Here is a 24,544-nt window from a genome sequence, read left to right as displayed (position 1 = left end):
AGAACTGTGCTTGTGATGTCATCAGTGTTCCAAAAAGAAAGGAATTTCCTCTGTAGCATTCAGCAGCTAATAAGTACTGGAAGGATTAAGATTTTTTAATAGAAGTAATTTACAAATATGTTTAACTTTCTGCCACCAGTTGATTTAAAAGAAAAAAGGTTTTCACTGGAGTACCCCTTTAAGGTATTAGCATGGCACACAAGCAGAAGCAGTATCTGTGACAGCGAAAAGCATGGGAGCTACACTCTTATGCAAAAAAAATAGATCTTTGCTGAATTTGTTACTCTTGTCTGTACCACACAATAACTCGTCTGGACAAGCAATCTCCCACAATATATTGTACTGTTATGCTCAAAATTACTTTTGTTTCCTATTTTATACCACCCACATATTCTGAGACTGTGATCACTCACATCAGAGTAGTAAGATAAATAAGATGGTTGTTTTGCCACTGGGAGGTGCTGTTAAGCTCATTTGCTTCCTAGCCCATGTGTTCTGTCTAAGCATACCTCTTATCACTGCTAGCTTGCTGTCATGCCACAACATTGCTGTTCTAAGATGCCATGCAACTATAGATTTCTGTTTGGACCTTGTTTTTTCTTTACATGTAGCAGTACCTTTTGTAAAAAAAAAAAAAAAGAAAAAAAAGAAAAACACAACCTTATTATAGTGATATTCTTATTTCCGAAAAAATGTAGCATTCTCTGAAAAAGCAGAATGTTGTAAAACACTGAAAATGCAATGAGCTTCAGAATTGTGTTTGTTTGAATAGCTTTTTTTTATTTATTTATTTTTGCTTGTGGGTGTTTTCTTATTTAAAAAAAATATTGTAGGTCCATACGGTTAAAATGATACCCTACTTATATAGGTTTGATTTTGTCGTACTTCTGGAAAAATCATAACTTCATGCAGGAAAATACGTTTAAAATTGTCATCTTCTGACCCCTATAACTTTTTTATTTTTCCGTGTATGGGGCGGTATGAGGGCTCATTTTTTGCGCCGTGATCTGAAGTTTTTAACGGTACTATTTTTGCGATCAATGCCATGCGCTATTAGCCACGCCGTGGCCCCGCGTTATAGATCGGGAGTGGACACATGACGTTCCAGTACGTCATGTGTCCTTAAGGGGTTAAAGGGGTAGTGGTGCCAGAAAGTTATACAATACTGTAAATTATGTTTATTAAAAATTCTTGTGTTTATTAAAAAGTTGTGTAGTTCTTTCTAGTCTGACAACAGTGCCCTCTGCTGCCACTACTGTCTGTATCAGGAACTTTACAGAGCAGGAGCAAATCCTCATAGCAAACCTCTGCTCTAGACAGTTCCTGACATGGACAGAGGTGTCAGCAGAGAGCTCTGTGGTCAGACTGGAAATATCTATACAACTTCCTCTGTAGCATACAGCAGCTGATAAGTAACTAGAAGGCTTGAGATTTGTAAATAAACATAATTTACAAATCTGTTTTAACTTTCTGGCACCAGTTGATTTAAAAAAAAATGTTTTTCCTCTGGAGTACCCCTTTAGACATGTTTGCAGACCCCAATGAAAATAGGCGAGCCTTCTCTACGTGAAGAAGATGATTCTTTCAATTCAGAGATTTAGGTTTTGTGCATCAATGGTAAAATCTAGGGCCAACCACAACCTCTCTGATAGCGGAGGAAATGATAAAAGCATCACACCACATGGATAAGACCAGACAGACATAGTCACTGTGTGAACTACAGTATATACACTGTAAAAGTTGTGCAATGAAATCTGTGCCTTTTTACCTATATTACAGTTTTGTTACAAATTAAGCATAACTGTCCTTTGTTCACCCTTCACAGCACAATAGTTATTCCATTTTCCTTCAATAGAGCATGTTACGTATACACGTTTCACCTAGTACTGTACTAACCTCAGTAAATTCACACATCTAGCATCTGTAGAAACTGAAATAAAGTAATCTGACAATAACCATATGTTTTAGACAGTCTACCAGATACAGTATTCTTTTGTATTTCTGTAACAGGAGGTACAATGTACGAGTTGAGGACATTATGCTAAGAAATATTCCCTTTTTATCATTAAACACCAAGTACCGTGAACTTCAGGAACTGCTTACAGACTGTCGGTTGAAAAACTTGGCTTTGGTGGAATCTGCAGGTAAAATGATTAGAGGGTTAATAATTAGGGTGAGATTTATTAAAACCTGGGCAGAGCAAAAGTTGACCAGTTGGCCATAGCAACCAGATCGCTTCTTTCATTTTTCAGAGACCTTTTTCAAAATGAAAGAAGCAATCTGATTGGTTGCTATGGGCAACTAGTCAACTTTTACTCTTCACAGGTTTTGATAAATCTCCCCCATTATGGGCAAAATTGAACATTCAGCTATCTTTTGTAATTATCATGAAAGCACAAAGTGTTTTGGTAACCTAAGGTGGAGGGAAAATGTAAAAAAAAAAAGATTGCTTTTTACCTAAAGTGATGCACCACGTAGAAGTCATTTTGGGAGGCTTGTTTTTACATTGCATTAATTTACAGAAAAGTTGGGGTTATAACTGTTCGGAATATTTGGCTAGAATCAATCATGATGAAAGGACTTTGGCTAATCTGTATCTGCATAACAGTAGTAAAACATTCAATACTTTACGTTCCTCAGCGATATGCTGAGATCCCCGACTCCTCCTTACTGTCATTTTAATACATTAGTAATATGGTCTAATTAAAATACTTGCCTGCTGTTCTGTTATCTGCCTGACCAAATGGTATCCGTGCATTCTGAAAACTGCACATGTCTTGGTTCTCCCCTCCATAGCAACTGTTTGACAGCATGATGGCTCCTGTTTCTTTGTTGCCTCAGCCTTTTCGTCAGTGTTCCAATGTGCTACAGGGTGACAGCATTATTCTTGCTACTAGAATAGAAAAAAATATGGACATCACTTTGTAACCTTTGCAAGAGACTGCTTAGCTATTCACTTGACAGCTAAAGAACATGAACCCCAATGTTGGTACATTTAAAACACTTTGCTCAAAGCTGCCATATTCGGGCATGGACAAACAAGTACAGTACAGGTAAAGTAGATCTTGCAGCAGTGTCTGAATCACCAAGTGATTTAGATCAATTGAAGTGATTATTTTTAAATATCAAACTGTACATAACACTACACATGGGATTGTATAGTAAGCTTAGCGTAATACTGATATGGAAGCCAAAAAGACATATGTCTTGGCAAAAAGAGATTGGTCGGGCAGCAGTGGGGCTGCCTGGCCACTGGGTCATTCACCCTGTGGGCACATTGTTGCAGTGGCTGCCGCCTGTCGCTGCGCCAGTGTTAGGTTAAGCCCACTCTGAATAGGTGGCCTTGACATGGTGAGTGGGCTTGTACTTTTTGATCAAAATGTATGCTAACAACCTCTTAGTTTTTGAATTTATGCTGAGAAGCATCCAGATCAAAATATTAATTGTGGATGTGCGGCTGTGTTTCTGTTTTTCTATTTTTGTTTTACAATGTTTAGGAAGCTTTGAGTCTACCAAGCCTCTATATAAATTATTTATTTAAAAAAAATGCCTTTCTGTGTTATAATCCACTAACAATTATTAGAAGAATAGTCTGACTGACTGCTGTCAATTTATACCCAATTCCCAATCCAATCTTCCTAATCAGCTCAGCGGTAAGATCCAAGGCTTTTAGATGTGGAAGCTGGAGCATTGTTAATCCTCCATGAGATATGGCAAAGGTAGGACATCGACCTTGGACCCTTTGGCTTGGAGGGGAAGAGAAGGTTTGTGAGGGCCTCTCTCCTTTGGCAGAGGACTTGCAATAGATCCCATCCTTGTGCACCTTTTGCGTGACACACTTGGACCTTTTTTTTGCACTTAGGTGCACTACTCACATGTCAATCCAATTGAGAACCTGTTGCCAATCCTCAAAAAGCGGTTGGAAATTAAACACACAGAAATTATAATAAACTCCAAGCACTGTTTAGGCAGGTATGAGTTGCCATCAATCGGCATTTGGTCCAAAAGCTGATGCCAGGGTGAATAGCAGAAGTCTTGAATAAGTCGACACAAGGGAATAAATCATGATTAGGATACCAGCAGAATAGCTTTAATGAGAGTTACCTATTTTGTTAAGGCACCCTTATCCAGTTACACACTCTGTAATGGTTTTTCCCCAGCATTCAGATGTGCTGAGCAAATAGTTTTCTCGACTTGGGTTAATTAATGATCCCTGCACTAGCACTACAGCCAAAGTAAAAGTAGGCAGTGTTGCACTCCAGTGATCAAAAAGTGCCATGGCTGGCTGTTCTTTCATTCAGATTGCTTGCTGCCCTTCTCTTTGCATTTATCGTTAGCAGAAGGAGAAAGGTGGAAGCATTTGAAGCTAGCCATCCCTTTATCTATAGTGAGGGGCCCTGTAATGGCAGGATGCAGGGTCAGACTGGAACCAAAAATAGGCTCGGGCATTTTATACTAAGCAGCCCATTTCAGTTATGGGTGTGGCTATGTGAAGGCGGAGCTACAAAGGGAAGGGCAAAATGTCAATCATAGTTGGGCGTACAGTACACAGTAGGGAAATATATATATATATATATATATATATATATATATATATATACACATACACAGTTATGGCCGTAAATGTTGGCTCCCCTGAAATTTTTCAAGAAAATGAAGTATTTCTCAGAGAAAAGGATTGCAGTAACACATGTTTTGGTATACACATGTTTATTCCCTTTGTGTGTATTGGAACTAAACCAAAAAAGGGAGGAAAAAAAAGAAAATTGGACATAATGTCACATCAAACTCCAAAAAGGGTCTGGACAAAATTGGCACCATTTCAAAAATGTGGATAAATAAGATTGTTTCAAGTATGTCATGCTCCTTGAAACTCACCTGGGGCAAGTAACAGGTGTGGGCAATATAAAAATCACACCTGAATGCAGATAAAAAGGAGAGAAGTTCACTTAGTCTTTGCATTGTGTGTCTGTGTGTGCCACACTAAGCATGGACATCAGGAAGAGGAGAAGAGAACTGTCTGAGGACTTGAGAACCAAAATTGGGGAAAAATGTCAACAATCTCAAGGTCACAAGTCCATCTCCAGAGATCTAGATTTGCCTTTGTCCACAGTGCGCAACATTATCAAGAAGTTTGCAACCCATGGCACTGTAGCAAATCTCCCTGGGTGTGGACAGAAGAGAAAAATTGATGAAAAGTGTCAACACAAGATAGTCTGGATGGTGGATAAGCAGCCCCAAACAAGTTCCAAAGATATTCAAGCTGTCTTGCAGGCTCAGGGAGCATCAGTGTAAGCATGAACTATCCGTTGACATTTAAATGAAATGAAACGTTATGGCAGGAGACCCAGGAGGACTCCACAGCTGACACAGAGACATAAGCAAGACTACAGTTTGCCAAAATGAACTTGAGTAAGCCAAATTCCTTCTGGGAAAACGTCTTGTGGACAGATGAGACCAAGATAGAGCTTTTTGGTAAAGCACATCATTTTACTGTTTACCAGAAATGGAATGAGGCCTACAAAGAAAAGAACACAGTACCTACAGTGAAATATGGTGGAGGTTCAATTATGTTTTGGGGTTGTTTTACTGCCTCTGGCACTGGGTGCCTTGAATGTGTGCAAAGCATCATGAAATCTGAGGATTACCAACGGATTTTTGGTCGCACTGTACAGCCCAGTGTCATAAAGCTGGGTTTGCGTCCGAGATCTTGGGTCTTCCAGCAGAACAGAGACCCCAAACATACGTCGAAAAGCACCCAGAAATGGATGGCAATAAAGTGCTGGAGAGTTCTGAAGTGGCCAGCAATGAGTCCAGATCTAAATACCATTGAACACCTGTGGAGAAATCTTAAAATTGCTGTTGGGAAAGGGGGTCCTTCCAGTAAGAGAGACCTGAAGCAAAGGAAGAGTGGTCCAACATTCCGTCTGAGAGGTGTAAGAAGGTTATTAATGGTTATAGGAAGCGACTGATTTCAGTTATTTTTTCTAAAGGGTTTGCAACCAAATATTAAGTTTAAGAGGGCCAATAATTTTGTCCACATATTCTTGGAGTTTGATGTGACATTATGTCCAATGAGCTTTTTTTCCCTCCTTTTTTCGGTTTAGTTCCAATACACACAAAAGGAATAAACAGGTGTATAGCAAAACACGTGTTACTGCAATGCTTTTCTGTGAGAAATACTTAATTTTCTTGAAAAATTTCAGGGGTGCTAACATTTACGGCCATGACTGTATATATCAATTCCTAATAAACACATGAATCTCTATATAAATCTTATATTTACAAAATAACACTGATATATATGGAGGAATATTGTCACCATACATATTTCCATCATACTGTTACTGACCAAATCTTGTATACTGAGACCAATATAACCAATAATACCAGTATGCAAGGATGAATATTATCACCATATATATTACCATCATACTGTTACTGACCAAATCCTGTATACTGAGACCAATAATACCAGTATACAAGGGGCTGCTGCGCTACAACTACCTAAAGGGGGCTGCTGCACCTACAGTTTACCTAAAGTGGACTGCTGCACTGCAACTTCCTAAAAAGGTCTGCTACTATATACAGGGGGCTACTATCCACAGGAGGGCCTACCTACAGGGTGTAAACTCTACTTATAGGAGCTGCTACTACCTAAAGGGAGTAACTATCTACAGGGGCATCTACCTTTAGCTGACACCTACCTACGGGATACCTACCTATTCAGGGCACCTGCATAATGGGGGAAACTACCCCCATTATTACCATCATACAGTTACTGTCCAAATTACATATTACCATCATACAGTTTCTGACATAATCTTGTATACTGAGACCAATATCACCAATAATACCAGTATACAAGGATGAATATTACCACCATACACATTACCATCATACTGTTACTGACCAAATTCTGTATACAGAGACCAATATCACCAATAATAACAGTGTACAAGGAGGAATATTATCACCATACATATTACCATCGTACTGTTACTGACCAAATCCTGTATACTGAGACCATTATTACCAATAACAGTATACAAGGAGCAAATACCCCCCTACAGTGATCATATAGTAGTAGTTATCAGCTTTTCACTGCTCTGCAGACCATAAAATTGATTACATACAGTTAAATCCGGTGATTCACAGGTCATGTCTTCTCTGATTGGAGTCGTTCACTTTCCTTTTTCTTCTCTATCCTGCCCAGACCATCATGATGATTTCTTCTTTCAGCCACAACTCATCTCCACAGAACCTTCCAGACAAAAATTTTAGGATCTCACTTTCACTTTTCCAAGCAGTAATCATAACCCTCTTAGTGTCCTACACAGTAGAAAGGGTAGATAAGTGTGTTGGGAAATAAGTAGTTAGGTCGCTCCAGTAGGTATACAGGTCCCTTCACGTAGTTTCCCCCATTATGCAGGTGCCCTGAATAGTTAGATGTCACCTATAGGTAGATGCCTCCTATAAGTAGGGTTTACACCCTGTAGGTAGGTCCTCCTGTGGATAGTAGCCCCCTGTATATAGTAGCATCACTTTTTAGGAAGTTGTAGTGCAGCAGCCCACTTTAGGTAAACTGTAGGTGCAGCAGCCCATTTTAGGTAGTTGTAGGTGCAGCATACCCCTTTAGGTAGCTATAGGTGTAAAAAAAATTGTACATTGAAAACATAATTCTATAAAAAAAAAACTGGTAATTGACCCTTTAATGTCAACCCAATATGGAAAAAAAAAAGTGTGAAGAAAAATTAGCACAAAAATAATACAAAGTGAGGCAGGAGCAACTACAAATTGGTTCATCACTTTCAAATAGGCACATCTTCAAGGTCTGTTTTTGTTACTGCTTAAAAATGTATTCAAAGTAGTAGCTCATGTGAGAAAAAGGTGATGGTACATGATGTTTGCTTCATTTCTCTATTATTACCCACCATGCTGCCTTATTAACATGTAAATGAACCTAGCAGAACAATGATGAAGTATGCTGTATGTCAGTCTTATTAAACGTTCTCCACATAATTTACATTAAATGGTAATATGTAAAAAAAAATAATGTAATAAATATGCTATAAACATATGCTGTAGATTAGCCTATTTGAATTACCTTTCTAATATACTTCTTGATAAAATGTTGTAACTTTATGTATTAAACTATAGTATCATTATGTCTTCAGTGTGCAGTGCTGAATATTGTGCTTAATATTTCAGCTCCCTTTCCTTCAGTATATATAGCAGAATATTTCAGCTCCCTTTCCTTCAGTGTATGGAGCAGAATATTTCAGCTCCCTTTCCTTCAGTATATATAGCAGAATATTTCAGCTCCCTTTCCTTCAGTGTATGGAGCAGAATATTTCAGCTCCCTTTCCTTCAGTGTATATAGCAGAATATTTCAGCTCCCTTTCCTTAAGTGTATAGAGCAGAATATTTCAGCTCCCTTTCCTTCAGTGTATGGAGCAGAATATTTCAGTTCCCTTTCCTTCAGTGTATTGAGCAGAATATTTCAGCTCCCTTTCCTTCAGTGTATGGAGCAGAATATTTCAGCTCCCTTTCCTTCAGTATATATAGCAGAATATTTCAGCTCCCTTTCCTTCAGTGTATAGAGCAGAATATTTCAGCTCCCTTTCCTTCAGTGTATGGAGCAGAATATTTCAGCTCCCTTTCCTTCAGTGTATTGAGCAGAATATTTCAGCTCCCTTTCCTTCAGTGTATGGAGCAGAATATTTCAGCTCCCTTTCCTTCAGTGTATGGAGCAGAATATTTCAGCTCCCTTTCCTTCAGTGTATGGAGCAGAATATTTCAGCTCCCTTTCCTTCAGTGTATGGAGCAGAATATTTCAGCTCCCTTTCCTTCAGTGTATTGAGCAGAATATTTCAGCTCCCTTTCCTTCAGTGTATGGAGCAGAATATTTCAGCTCCCTTTCCTTCAGTATATATAGCAGAATATTTCAGCTCCCTTTCCTTCAGGCGTGACATCATCTGAAGCTCTACTGGGGAGAACTTCCTCCTCTTTCCAGTCTGTGGAGCTCACTGAGACTGAACAGAAGATACAGAACAGTATCAATGTAAAAAAATAATGAAAATAAAGGCAGGGGGCGGTTTATCATGATGGGGGAAGATTATAAAAATCAAGCACATGACAGGTACTTTTTAATGGTACTTTCACAGGAGTCGATGTTAAGCGGGTTTCCCATTGCTGGTTAGAGCCACAACAGGTTTTCCATGACCTATTTCTGGTGAGGAAAATCCGCCACGGCTCAAGCCTGCAGCGAGAAACTCTCTACACATCCACGCATGTGAACGTATCCTAAAAAGATAGACTTGGATCACTGTACTTCCTGCACCGACTCTTGCACAGAGTACTGTATTTAAATGCAACAACTTAACTGAAGTTTAGTACTGGGTTATCCTGACAGACATTGTAACACACATATCACATATAGTGATGTATTCTACCTTGTTGGTGTAGAGCCTGCTGTTTCATTTATTTGTGCATTGTGATGATTGCCTGTTGATTTTAGCAACTCTTATGCATGTTTTGTCTAAAAGGCATATACAGATCGGATAGATCTTCCGTCTACTCATATATTCTGCGGATTGGTACCCTGACTTTCAATACTTTCAAGATACAATGGTGTCAATTTTCAATTGTTTCCTGAAATAAAGACTGAGTGGGTGCGATTTATAAACTTGGCGCACTGACATAAACACTTGAGGGGCTTTGCCACTAAGTTCCTAGCAGAGACTGAGGCATCCAGTAGATGTGGAAGCCTGGGAGACACTGTTTTTCCTATAAGTTTCTGCAGCATGGGCTTCTTCCACTGAGTATTGTAGGAATTCACCATCCTCTGATTATTTTTATTGAAAACAGGAAGTACATGGCAGTACATGTTAAAGTGAATAAAAAAAAAAAAGAAGAATTTTAATCATGAGTGGCCTTAGCTACATGCAACCCGTGTAGATGCACAAAATGCCAGTAGAGTAGAAGGGGCATCCACAGGTTGGGTGCAACTTAATCTGCACTCGATTCTCTATACCCACAGATACAACTGTGAAAGGGAAGAGCTACAGTACATTTGGAAAGTTTTTAAAACCTTTAACTTTTTCACATTTTGTTATGTTGCGGCCTTGTGCTTTAAAAAAGTACTCAGTACCCTATAATAACAAAGTGAAAACAGAATGTTAGAAATCTTTGCTTATTTATTGAAAAGGAACAACTACATTTATGATTACATCTTCAGTCTTCAAGGTTTGCACACCTGGATTTGGCCTTGTTGGACTGGGATAGTCAGTGGAAGCCATTTTCAGGTCTCTCCAGAGATGTTTGATTGGGTTCAAGACAGGGCTCTTGCTGGTCCACTAAATGCCATTCACAGCCACTCCTGTGTTTTCTTGGCTGTGTTCTTATGGTCATTGTCACGTCAGAAAATAAATCTGTGCCCCAGTCTGAGGTCCTGAGCACTCATTAAGAATATCTCTGTACTTTACTTTATTCAGCTTTTTCTCAACCCTGACCAATCTCCCTGTTCCAGCCGCTGAAAAACACCCCACAACATGATGCTGTCACCACCTTTTTTCACTGTAGGGATGGTATTGGGCAGGTGATGAACAGTGCCCATTTTCCTCCAAACATGAAGCATAGAATTGAGGCCAAAAGCGTTGATTTTGATGTTATCAGACCAGAGAATCTTGAGTCAGTCATTTTGAGCTTCAATTGAGGGCAATACATATCAAATGGGCACAGATTACATTGCCTCTTGTACCCATATGTCATTCCCATTTTATTATTCTTCTGTACACTGCCAACTTCTGCCCAATTGACACTTATTTCATCTTTATTTCCCTTCTGTGACAGAAGGATGCTAAAGGGGCAGCACATGGCAAATGGGCAACAATAGGGCAGCGAGTAGCAATTGGACAGAAATGGGCACTTAACAGAAGAACAATAAAAGTTCAGATTTACTTACCGAAATCTCTTCTTTCCATGAGTCCGAAGGCAGCACAGGAAACAATAGGGTTAACATGCATTTCCTACTATTAGGCAGAAGAAACAAAAAAGCTAATTAGCCTAATTAATTATGAAACAAGCAATTAGCCCTGGACATCCTCCACCCCCATCACATAAATAGCCCTAAGAGACAATAGTACACTGTGTTTATATGCAGCAATAATATTTATTAAGGGAGGGTCCATGTGCTGCCTTCGGACTCATGGAAAGAAGAGATTTCGGTAAGTAAATCTGAACTTTACATATCGTCCTCCGGCAGCACAGGAAACAATAGGGATGAAAAGCAATAACTAATTAGGGAGGGAACTCTGTGGCAGCCATTTCAAGCACTCTTCTGTCAAAGGACACCTATTTATTGGTGATCACATCCACCTTGTAGTGGTTGATGAATGTGTTTGGAGTAGACCACGTGGCTGCTCGACAAATCTGGTCCCAGGTCCCAAAGCCGCCCAAGAAGTAGATGCCGATCTGGTAGAGTGGGCTCTAATTCCCTCCGGAGTTGGAAGATGTTGAGAAGAATAGGCCAACAGGATAGTATCTTTAATCCATCTTGCTAAAGATGCTTTAGAGGCTTGATTACCCTTATTGGGGCCTTGGAACTGGATAAATAATGAATTTGATTTCCTGAATTCTTCCACCTTTTCTATGTACAAAAGAACCGCTCATTTTACATCCAGCAGATGCAGTTTCTGTTGCTCCTCGCCTTGAGGGTCCTCGTACAATGTTGGCAAGAATATTTCTTGATTGATGTTCTCCACTGAAGAAGCTTTTGGTAGAAAAGACGGATCTGTTCTTAGTATTAAGCAATTTGGAGAGCTCCTTAAATAAGGTTCTCTACAGGATAAAGCCTGAATCTCCCCAACACGTTTAGCTGAAGAGATGGCTACTAAAAAAATGGTCTTCAGGAAGAGCAATTTTACTGAGGCTAGATGTAATGGCTCAAATGGAGGATTACTCAAAGCTTCCAGAACAATGGAAAGGTCCCAAGATACCACTGGAATCTTTACTGGGGGACGAAGATTCTTGATGGCTCTAAAAAATCTTCTCACTAGATTACAGTTTGAAAATTTCCCTTCAAAAATGTAATTAATTGCTGAAAAGAACTTTGAGTGTATTCCATTTAAGGCCTTTCTCAAAGCCTTCCTGGAGAAATTTCAGTACATCTTTCAAAGCTGGTATAATGACTTGATTGCGGTTGCACCATGACATACATTTTTTGGACACATTATCATACACTTTGATGGTAGAAGGCCTGCGAGAGCAGGCCAAAATGTCCACTACTTCATCAGCAAATCCTCTCGCTTACAAGGACGGCCAGATATCTTCCATGCCGTTAATCGATAATTGTGCAGATTCTGATGGCATATTCCCTGTTGGGTTAACAAATCCGGTCTGTATGGAATTTCCAGAAATGAGCCCCTCGAAAGCTCCCACACGTATTGAAACCATGCCCTCCTGGGCCAGAAGGGCAGGATTACAATCGCTGATGCCTGTTCCAACTTGATTTTCTTCAGAACTTGAGAGACCAGTTGGAGGGGAGGGAATATGTAAATGAAGCTGTTGCTCCAACTGATGGAGAGGCCGTCCAGAAAGTTCGGATTGTCCTTCCTGTTGAGAGAACAGAATCGTGGAGTTTTCTTGTTGAGCCTGTTCACCATCACATCCATATGTGGTAGCCCCATTCTGGCTGTGACCCACTTGAAAGCTTCTGGGTGGAGACTCCATTCTGATTGGTCTATTTGATGGCGGCTTAGCCAATCCGCCTGCACATTCTTCTTCCCTCGTATGTTAACTGCTCGAATTTCTTGAATATTCGCTTCTGCCCATCTCATCATGGCACTGCATTCTTCCATCAAGGACGGGGATCTTGTACCCCCTTGCTTGTTTATATAGAACACGGTCACCAGATTGTCTGACTGGACCAATTATCTTTGGTCCTTCAGGGAGCTGGCAAAGTGGCGCAGGGCAAGGTGAACCGCTCTCATCTCTCGCAGATTGGAAGAGCTCCGACTCCTGAAGAGACCATTTCACCTGGACCCATTGGTCCCCTAGGTGAGCACCCCAACCTCGACTGGATGCATCCGTGGTGAGGACTAACTGGGGAGCATTGGCAAGACACCTCCCGCAGGGGATCTTGTCCCTGTTCAACCACCAACTCAGATCCCGTCTGGTGGAACTGGACAGAATCAGGGGAGAGTCTAGAGCTGAACGATGCCCCTTCCACTGCGAGAGAATTTCCGACTGAAGCCTTCTGGTGTGTGCCCTGGCCCAAGGGACCACTTCTAAAGATGAGGTCATGAGACCCAACACTCTCATGACTAATCTGATGCTTATGTCTGTATTCTCGAGAATACTGCGAACGCCCTGCATCAGACTGAGTGACCTTTCTTCCGACAAGAAGATTCTCGTTCTCCTGGAGTCTACCACGTATCCCAGAAACTTGACTTCTGGATATTTACTAGGAAGCCATGCTTCTCTAGAGTGGAGATGGTCATCTGAAAATGATGTTGAAGAAGGGCTGGAGACGCGGCCTTGATATACCAATCGTCCAGATAGGGCACTAGAAACACTCCTTGGAGGCGGAGATGAGCTGCTAAGACTACCACAATTTTGGTAAACACTCTGGGCGCTGATGATATCCCGAATGGGAGGCAGGTAAACTGGAGGTGACGTGTTCTCAATCCTTTCCGTATAGCCACCTGCGGTGCGATCTTCTTATGGGAACATGCAGATATGCATCTTTTAGATCTAATGTATCTGCTACGTCATTCTCTTGAAGAAACGCAGTGACTGCACGGATTGTCTCCATCCGAAAATGTTTTTTCTTGATGTACCTGTTGAGAAAAGACAAGTCTACTACTAGACGCCACAGACCTTCTTTTTTCGGGACAGCAAAAATTCTGGAGTAAACTCCCTGTCCCCTCTGATGACGAGGAACTCTTTCCAGAGCTCCTTTCTTGATGAAATCTTGCACCAGATTTAGAAGATGAGGTTTTGCTGGATTGATGAACTGATGACAAGGCGGGAGGCTGGAAAAATCAATACAATAACCTTTTGAGACCACTGACCTTACCCACACATCTGAAGTGGTGGTCATCCAAGCAGAGGCAAAATGACGGAGTCTTGCCCCCACTGGAATGCCTCTGGCGTCACAATGCTTGGTCTTTGCCATCTGGATACTGCTTCTTAGGAGGCAACGTCTTCCCCTCTCTTCCTCCTTTGAATCTGCACTGCCTCCCATTTTGCCTTGCTCTCCTGATGAAAGGAGATCTTCTTTGCGTATTTCTGTAAGAACGAAATTTCGACCTTTTCTGAACATAAGGAAAAGCAGGACCTTTAGACTTACTCATAGCTTTTAATATTTTATCCAGCTGTGACCCAAACAACTTTTTCCCTTTAAATGGTAAGGCACAGAAGTGATTTTTGGAAGGCACTCCTTAATCCACAAGGCTCTTCTTGCTGAATTGGAAAGTGCTAATATTTTAGAATTAGCCTTTAAACAGTCTAAAGGGAAATCATTTAGAAAATCTGACGCCCTCTTCATTTCCGTCATGCTGTCTAACAGATCTTCTCTGGAGACTCCTCTGGCAATATCTTTTGCCAACTTGCTGAGCCATAACCTTAAGGCGCGGGCAACCGGAACCGTAGCTAAGGCTGCCTTACAGGTGTTAGCTGCTGCAGAATATACTTTTTTTAGATTCACTTCTGCTCTACGATCCATTGGCTCCTTTAAGAGAGAAGACTCCTCCGATGGAAACCAAGCCTTTTTAGATAGTCTGGCCACAGCCATGTCAATTTTTGGAGGGTCTTCCCAGGAACAGGAAGTTTTGGGGTCTATTTTATAAACTGACTTGAATCTAGACCCGAGTTCCAACTTCTTTTCTGGATTTTTCCATGAGGCCAGCATTAAATCCTGCAAAAGAGGATGTGAGGGCAAAAATTGGTTATTCTCTTTAGGAAAAGAGAATAGTGCCTTTTTCAGAAGCATATTTTTTGTGGACGCATCATCTTCCACTGTAGCTTTCACTGCATCAATAAAGCAAGGCATTCTTTCCTTATTCAAGAGATACCCATCCTCCGGATCTTTGGGAGGTTCTGAGTAATCTGAACTAGAAAACACCTTTCCCTCTGAAATATCATCAGCACTGCTTTCAGATGAAGAGGATTCCTCATGCCTGGATCTCTTATACTTGTCACCTTTACTCTGGCAAGAGGATTTAAACATCTCGGTCATCTGGGATTTTATCCATCCAACCAGTTCTTTGGCTTCAGAATGGAAGCTAGGCTCCCTTGGTTTACAGAGCTGACAGATATCTTCAATACAAGAATCAAGCAAAGGTTGTTCACAATTAACACAGTTCCTGTGTCTCTCTTTCCTTTTCCTCTTCCCTGTTTTATCGCTACAACTAGCCATCTGCAAATAAAACCAATAAAGACCCTGTAACCAAGGTACTGAGAAAACAACACAGGACATCAGCAGGAGATATAGTACCTTCCTGACCACCAGAGGTGCTGCCCGGCAGAGTGCTGGAGGAACACCTCTAAACCTGCATCTAAATAACCTAGGGAGGACACGCCCCCCTACCCTGAGGCCGGAAGCTGGACAACGGTCCGCAAAACCGGAAGTGAGGAAACACACCTTCAGGTAACATGTACTCAGGAGCAGAGAAAAGAACCTCCAGATGCCTCCTCTGAAAAAACATCAGAACTGTGGCAAGATCATAAATTGCTTATGGAGATATTCCCAGAAACAACCTACATCCGCACGTTCCGGCCGGACCGGAAGTGACGTCAGACGCCACCGGAGGCTCCGCGCATCAACAATAAGGAAAAAATCTACTTATATGTGCGCTCCGAGCGCTGGCCGTACCGGAATCCCTGATGCAGAGTGTCGCTCTGTGATGCGCCTTACACTGCGCTCAGTCAGCAGTGCCACCGGTAAGCGGATTAACACCTGGAATGCTGCAATAGCCTAGCCAGGGCCACACCTCCAACCAAGCGCTCTCTCACCCTAAGGGAGCGGAGGGGGCCTAAGTAGACGAAAACTTCTTAGAATGATGAGAAATACTTCTGCCTAAAGAAGAAACAGAAAAACACAGTGTGCTATTGTCTCTTAGGGCTATTTATGTGAGGGGGTGGAGGATGTCCAGGGCTAATTGCTTGTTTCATAATTAATTAGGCTAATTAGCTCTTTTGTTTCTTCTGCCTAATAGTAAGAAATGCATGTTAACCTTATTGTTTCCTGTGCTGCCGGAGGACAATATGAAATGATAAATTTGCACAGGATTCAGTGCCTTTTGCCATTTTTTGAGGTTTTAGGCCCTATTCACATTATGTTAATGATAATTTCAAAACCTTTCCTAGCACACATAAAGGTTCTGTTCACACTACTGTCATATGTGATGAGAAGAACTGATCTGCTTGCAGTGCTATTCTTCCTGTTAAAACACAATACAAGGAGATCTGATGGACCCATTATAAGTCAACTGCAAGTTTTAAATGCAATACCATCTCCCTGACCCTGTTCCTCTCTCAGGGTGGGCTTACTATCTTTAAGCTATTTTAAATTGTTATCACTATCATGTTGTCTGAACTAAGAGTCATCAGGCTGATCCCTGCCAGCTCATCCCTGCCGCACTACTCTCTATATTTCAGTATAGGGTGAGATCTATCAATCTGAGCCAGAAAGGCAGGAACTGGGAACAACCTAGATTAATCCTTGGTAAAGGGAATAAGGTAGTGATTGCAAAAATGGCTAATGAAATGTTTAAATTATCTCAGTTTATGCTTTAAGTAGCCAATTCAAATTGCCTCACAGTCGAAAGACCCCCAACATTGTATTTCTGTTACGCCTAGCGCTCCGGGTCCCCGCTCCTCCCCGGAGCGCTCACGGCGTCTTTCTCCCTGCAGCTCCCCGGTCGGTCCCGCTGACCGGGAGCGCTGCACTGTCATGGCCGTTGGGGATGCGATTCGCACAGCGGGACGCGCCCGCTCGCGAATCGCATCCCAGGTCACTTACCCGTTCCCGTCCCCTGCTGTCATGTGCTGGCGCGCGCGGCTCCGCTCTCTAGGGCGCGCGCGCGCCAGCTCCCTGAGATTTAAAGGGCCAGTGCACCAATGATTGGTGCCTGGCCCAATTAGCTTAATTGGCTTCCACCTGGTCCCTGACTATATCTGACCTCCTCCCATGCACTCCCTTGCCGGATCTTGTTGCCCTTGTGCCTAGTGAAAGCGTTTTGTGTGTCTAAAGCCTGTGTACCAGAACTTCTGCTATCCACCCTGACTACGAACCTTGCCGCCTGCCCCCGACCTTCTGCTACGTCCGACCTTGCTTCTGTCTACTCCCTTGTACCTCGCCTATCATCAGCAGTCAGAGAGGTGAGCCGTTGCTAGTGGATACGACCTGGTCACTACCGCCGCAGCAAGACCATCCCGCTTTGCGGCGGGCTCTGGTGAAAACCAGTAGTGACTTAGAACCGGTCCACTAGCGCGGTCCTCGCCAATCCCTCTCTGGCACAGAGGATCCACTACCTGCCAGCCGGCATCGTGACAGTAGATCCGGCCATGGATCCCGCTGAGGTCCCTCTGCCTTATATCTCTGATATCACCACGGTGGTCGCCCAGCAATCCCGACAGATCGCCCATCTAACCCACCAGCTGTCGGAAATGTCCACCATTGTGCACCAACTTCAGTCGCAACTTCAGCAGCAATCATCTCCTCCGCCAGCTCCTGCACCCCTTCCGCAGCGAGTGGCCACTCCTAGCCTCCGCCTGTCCTTGCCGGACAAATTTAATGGGGACTCTAAGTTTTGCCGTGGCTTTCTTTCGCAATGTTCCCTGCACATGGAGATGATGTCTGACCAGTTTCCTACTGAAAGGTCTAAGGTGGCTTTCGTAGTCAGCCTTCTGTCTGGAAAAGCCCTGTCATGGGCCACACCGCTCTGGGACCGCAATGACCCCGTCACTGCCTCTGTACACTCCTTCTTCTCGGAAATTCGAAGTGTCTTTGAGGAACCTGCCCGAGCCTCTTCTGCTGAGACTGCCCTGCTGAACCTGGTCCAGGGTAATTCTTCCGTTGGCGAGTACGCCATACAATTCCGTACTCTTGCTTCTGAACTATCCTGGAATAATGAGGCCCTCTGCGCGACCTTTAAAAAAGGCCTATCCAGCAACATTAAAGATGTTCTGGCCGCACGAGAAACTCCTGCTAACCTGCATGAACTCATTCATCTTGCCACTCGCATTGACATGCGTTTTTCTGAGAGACATCAAGAGCTCCGCCAGGAAAAAGACTTAGATCTCTGGACACCTCTCCCACAGTCTCCACTGCAATCTGCGCCTAGGCCTCCCGCCGAGGAAGCCATGCAAGTGGATCGGTCTCGCCTGACCCTGGAAGAGAGGAATCGCCGTAAGGAAGAGAATCTTTGTCTGTACTGTGCCAGTACCGAACATTTTTTGGTGGATTGCCCTATCCGTCCTCCACGTCTGGGAAACGCACGCTCGCACCCAGCTCTCGTGGGTGTGGCGTCTCTTGATGCTAAGTCGGCTTCTCCACGTCTCACGGTGCCTGTACGGATTTCTACTTCAGCCAGCTCTTCCCTCTCAGCCGTGGCCTGCCTGGACTCTGGTGCCTCTGGGAATTTTATTCGGGAGTCCTTGGTGAATAAATTCCGCATTCCGGTGACCCGTCTTGTCAAGCCACTCCACATTTCCGCGGTCAACGGAGCCAGGTTGGATTGCACCGTGCGTTACCGCACGGAGCCCCTCCTAATGTGCATCGGACCTCATCACGAGAAAATTGAATTTTTGGTCCTTCCCAATTGCACTTCCGAAATTCTCCTTGGACTACCCTGGCTTCTACACCATTCCCCAACCCTGGACTGGTCCACTGGGGAGATCAAGAGTTGGGGCCCCTCTTGTTCCAAGGACTGCCTTAAACCGGTTCCCAGTACTCCCTGCCGTGACCCTGTGGTTCCTCCTGTATCCGGTCCCCCTAAGGTCGTTAGGGACTCTGCCTGCCACAGAAAATGCCTCTCCCCCCCCTCCCAGTCCACTCAGGCAAGCCTCGGTGCCTCCTCATGGCCCTCGTCCTGGTGTCACACTGCCCCGTGCCAGGCCTCGCCCTCTGCCCTCCCTCCCCATTCCCACTCCTGCTGTACTGCCTGCCATTGAGGAAACCATCCATTCCTTCCCGGTGTCCTCATCCCAGGGGAGGCAGTCACCGGACAAAAAAAAGGGGAGACCTAAGGGGGGGGGGTACTGTTACGCCTAGCGCTCCGGGTCCCCGCTCCTCCCCGGAGCGCTCACGGCGTCTTTCTCCCTGCAGCTCCCCGGTCGGTCCCGCTGACTGGGAGCGCTGCACTGTCATGGCCGTTGGGGATGCGATTCGCACAGCGGGACGCGCCCGCTCGCGAATCGCATCCCAGGTCACTTACCCGTTCCCGTCCCCTGCTGTCATGTGCTGGCGCGCGCGGCTCCGCTCTCTAGGGCGCGCGCGCGCCAGCTCCCTGAGATTTAAAGGGCCAGTGCACCAATGATTGGTGCCTGGCCCAATTAGCTTAATTGGCTTCCACCTGGTCCGTGACTATATCTGACCTCCTCCCATGCACTCCCTTGCCGGATCTTGTTGCCCTTGTGCCTAGTGAAAGCGTTTTGTGTGTCTAAAGCCTGTGTACCAGAACTTCTGCTATCCACCCTGACTACGAACCTTGCCGCCTGCCCCCGACCTTCTGCTACGTCCGACCTTGCTTCTGTCTACTCCCTTGTACCTCGCCTATCATCAGCAGTCAGAGAGGTGAGCCGTTGCTAGTGGATACGACCTGGTCACTACCGCCGCAGCAAGACCATCCCACTTTGCGGCGGGCTCTGGTGAAAACCAGTAGTGACTTAGAACCGGTCCACTAGCGCGGTCCTCGCCAATCCCTCTCTGGCACAGAGGATCCACTACCTGCCAGCCGGCATCGTGACAATTTCCCTACTGTAAGCACATAAACATGTTATTATGCTATATGAGAACCGAATGCAATGCAGGGCAACACAGTTGATATGCTTAAGATAACTTGGTCACCATATGGATGTCCTCAGTCCATTCTCCAAGTATGATATGACCCTATTAATCACCTTTATACCATGATCCCTACTGTTTTCCCTTTTCCCCTCTTTAGCTGAATGTTAAAGTAGTCTCATTACTTGTGCTAGTACCTAATCCATAATACTATATATGTTCCTATGAACATTCTGTTCACTTTGTAACCTGATTTCTCCTGTAAACTTTATAAAGTGTATACATTTGATAATGAAAAAAATAAAACCATTCCCATAGAAAATGTCTGAAGAAATGGTATATAATCCTGCCAATCACACCACCTCTGTGGTCAGGGAAATGCCAATTTCCAGTTTCACCCTCATTTTTCTTTTACCTAACCAGTTCCATAACCATAGCAACTGAAGATGCCTAGTTTCCACAGCAACAAGAAATGAGTGAAGTAAAATAAGAATATGCCGTTTACCATGAGCTCCATTGTGATTCCCAGCAACGTGTTTATGTTGAGATGTAGCACATGGATGGTGCTTCTGTAGAAATCTCTATTAACCATTGTCATACCTTCAACATGACTATTCAAAGCAAATAAGTAAAGTATAAAGTACTGAACAGCTTGAAGGGGGAAATTCAATAAATACACAACAATGTCATAGAGAAGCAGCTTCCAAACTCAGTGGTAAATATTACGATGCATGATTCTTGTATTTTCTAACCGAATGGAAAAGGACCATCAAATCATTAAAAACATACCTTACCATATTTTTTGTTTTTTCCAATAATACTGATGACAAACTCTGCACTTAAATGAAGTGTGAACTGAGCTTTTTTTTGTATACTAAGTGCATAAAGGTTACTGGGAGCATTGCCAGAAACTCTTGAAAATGGTTGCTAGATCACTCTGGTAGTGGTTTATGTCCCAGATAATGAAAAAATTACACATTTTCCCTTGACATAATCTGTTGGGGGAAAGTCAGGAAGCCACCACACACCTTAGATGATCGGCCAGCCCTGGTGTAATTAGCAAATTCAGCCAACACATTTTTATGTATATATGTTTGACCAGCTTTAAAAAGAAAAATTAAACGAGTTATCCGGCAGGAAGGGGGGGAGGTACAACTTTACCCATTGTACATGTTGTTAAGAAAAGAAACCTTTACTTACCTCTTGCATTCCTGCGGTTCCTCTGGTGTCCTGCTCTGGTAAGCGGCTGCGACACCAGAGGCACCACAGGGAACACTGAAGGTAAGTAAAGATTTAATTTTTTTTCATATTATGTGCAATGGGAAAAGTTGTTAAAAAGAAAAAAAACACCCTCCCTCTGGATAACCACTTTAAAGAAATTTGTTTCCACAGTTAGAGGCATATAAACTTTTCTTATAAACTTTTCTTAGATTTATAGAACACTCAGATGCTTTGGCTCAGACTTTTGTCACTAAAAATGTATGCTTTGTAAAGTAATAAACTCTAGCTCCTAAACCTAAAACATCATGTTCTCTAAGGTGTGTACTACTCTTAATTATCCATTAGTACATACACATGAATGCTTAGCTCAACCAAATGTTCATGTATTTGGAATGGAGAGGGGGTACCCACTACCAGAGTCACTTGGCAGTAAGTGATCTCCCAAGAACAAAATGATCAGATAATTTAAATTAAATATGCTCAATGTTTATGTCTCCTAACATCATTTATAAGAGGAGTGTTGGGAGGCCCCCATTAAACGGTCAGCACCTCCTACTGCAATTGATAGGATCAACTGATCCATGTCTAATGGGTATGGAGGCTTTAAGAGTAATTGGAGCTGTGGTGGGATGAGAGGGAAGCCATGCTAGGAACACAGAATGAGATAGGGGCCATGCTAGGGACTAGAAATTAGAGGGGGATCTTGCTGGAGACCAAAAATGAGAGGGGTGCCTTTTTGGAGACCATGAATGTTGGAGCCATCTTGGAACTAGGAAAAGAAGGGAGTAACCATGGGGAATAAAAAAAAAAATGTAATACCACCTATGGTTATTGTATGGGCGGGGTTGACTTGTATGGGTGTATAGTTTATTAAAGGGTTTGTTTGGATACATATTTTTATGTTCAAAATTTCTCAAGGTGGGAAATAGAAATATGAACACATGTACTCACCTGCTTTCAAACTCTGCTGCTGAGCACCTTTTGTTCTCTGTGGCAACACATAGAAAATTCCCTCTCAGCCAATAACTGGCCACAGTGGTTACATGCCTTAGACAGTTATTTTGTGGGGACAGACAACAAAAAGCACTTAGCAATGAGGAATAGCATTGGAAGGGGATCAGCAACTGATAATTATGTCTCTTTCGTGAGAGGGCCACCCCCATAAAAAGACTATATTGCAACTTTGGGTCATCACACACACAATGATTATTGGAGATTGCCTGTCCTCTACCACCAAAGACAATATGGTGAGTGTATAACTTACATCTTACTAAATTAGTGCGAAGGTTTAGTGCTAAAACTATTTTATTTTTATGCATACATTTTATATGTTTCTATGTCATTCATGTGTATCATCCTTTGCCAGTCCTGTAATTCTGGGACTCGTAGTTTTAGAATAGTTGGAGGTACAGTGTTTGGATAACTCTTTTTTGCAGCAGTGTTGTCTTCAGCTGTGAGCCTACAGCTTTTGCAAAACTACAACTCCCAGCATGTCCAGACATCCTTTGACTGTCCAGGCATGCTTGGAGTTGTAATTTTACAACAGCTGTAGGCACATGTTCAGTAAAGCTCTGTGTTACAGCAGTGTTTCAGCAAGCTGTGTTCCTCTTGCAGCCTTGTCAATCAGCCATCTCGTGTCCATGACCCTTGGACACGCTCATGCTGCTGTAGGACTAATCAGTGTCCCAGGAGGTATGGGGACCCCGAGTGGTGGTATTTTCAAAGACAGTTTTCTTTAATAAAATTTTTTTACAGAAGTATATTAGAAAAACTATTGTTTTGCCAAGATGTACAACATATTAAATGTTTTTATATCTGACTATGGCCATTTAAGACCTTTCAATTAACTATAGTTGGTGGTATTAAAAAGCACAAAGGCCTATATTATCATATACAGCCGATAAGAACTATCCAGCTAACCTGCCAAACCCATGCCACAAGGACACATTTGAGTATGTCACAGCACACTTCTGTATACCTCTGACAATAGATGTGACGTGACAGACCCCAGTGACACTGCCAAGAATCTTTTACTTTATATGCAGGTAATACAGCATATATAGCAACTTTGAGGATGGGTTAAATCCATATGTATATCAGTGCAGGGGTGTGGAAATTTTATAAAAAACTACTTGTCCACGGGACTAAAACGGAGCAAAATCTACTTGTCCCTCATGACGATCCACTTGTCCGGGCCAATTTTCGCTTTTACATTCTTGTTTTTTCCTCCTCACTCTATAATAGCCAAAACTACCTGCTATAATGATACCTTTTCATTCTTCCATAACATATTCTCCAAACCCCCCAAAAAATATATTGGTGAAGTGAAATTGAAATAGTAAAAGTTAATTTAGCAAATTTGGTGGTTTTCTTTTTACACTATTTATCTTGTGGTTGAGGTAACATGTTATTTTGATACTTTAGGTCGTCCTGATTACAGCAATACCAGATTTGTATAGTTTCCCTCATGTTTAACTTCTTTAAAAAAAATTCTGAACTGAAAAAAAAATTTATTGCCATTTTCTGACCTGTGTAGCTTTTTTCTTTTCTTTTTTTTTTTTTTTTTTTTTTTTTTTGCATACGAGGCTGTATGAGGGCTAATTTTTTGTGCCATAATCAGTTTTTTTGTATCTGTACCATTTTGGTATTGATCTCACTTTTTAACCGCTTGTAACTTTTTTTCTGGGATATTATAAAAATTGCAATTCTGTGGTTTGGTATTTTTTTTTACATTTGTTATTTACCGTACGGGATACATAATGTTATATTTTAATAGTTTGTACAATTGCGCACAAAACAATACCAAATATGTTTATTTTTATTATGTTTATATGTTTTTATATAGGAAAAGGGGGTGATTTGAACTTTTAAAATGGAAGGGGTTAATGTGTGTCTTTTAAACTTTTATTGAAACATTTTTTGTTGTTGTACACTTTATTAGTCCCTTAGGGGACTTTTAGGAGGAGTCATTAGATTCCTCACACAGATCAATGGAGGTCCATAGAACTACTACCTTTATAGTGTATCGCGCTGTGGGGGGGGGGGTCGATCAACCTCACTAGCCCACCAGGAAGCATCCACATGTCCCTTTAGATGCCACTGTCAGCTTTGACAGCAGCTATCTAAACAGTTAATAGCAAGCTGTGTGCTGGCTATTAGCTGCCACCCCCAGCTACTGAAAACGGCCGGGGGCTGCAGAGTATGAAGCGGGCAGGAGTCCGGAGCCCGCTCCATACACCCCTCTGAGCGCCGCCGTGCTTGTCGGAGGCTTTCAGATCCGCCCTGCTTGCCCGAAGCAGGGTTAAGGGCCTG

General features: G+C 42.6%; 1 protein-coding gene across 2 annotated transcripts in view; it reads left to right on the top strand.

Annotated features, from left to right (window-relative positions):
* CLCN2 (chloride voltage-gated channel 2) overlaps positions 1–24,544 on the top strand; it is a 189,884-nt gene that overhangs the window by 153,969 nt on the left and 11,371 nt on the right. For both annotated transcript variants that reach the window (XM_056565666.1, XM_056565667.1), the window contains exon 16: positions 2,011–2,144. In XM_056565666.1, the coding sequence (XP_056421641.1) occupies positions 2,011–2,144 (134 nt within the window). The remainder of the gene's footprint in view (positions 1–2,010; positions 2,145–24,544) is intronic.

The sequence above is a fragment of the Hyla sarda genome, chromosome 3, assembly GCF_029499605.1.
Source record: "Hyla sarda isolate aHylSar1 chromosome 3, aHylSar1.hap1, whole genome shotgun sequence".
Classification (NCBI taxonomy): Eukaryota; Metazoa; Chordata; class Amphibia; order Anura; family Hylidae; genus Hyla; species Hyla sarda.
Note: the sequence above shows the minus strand (reverse complement) of the source record. Positions and strands in the feature narration are given on the sequence as shown.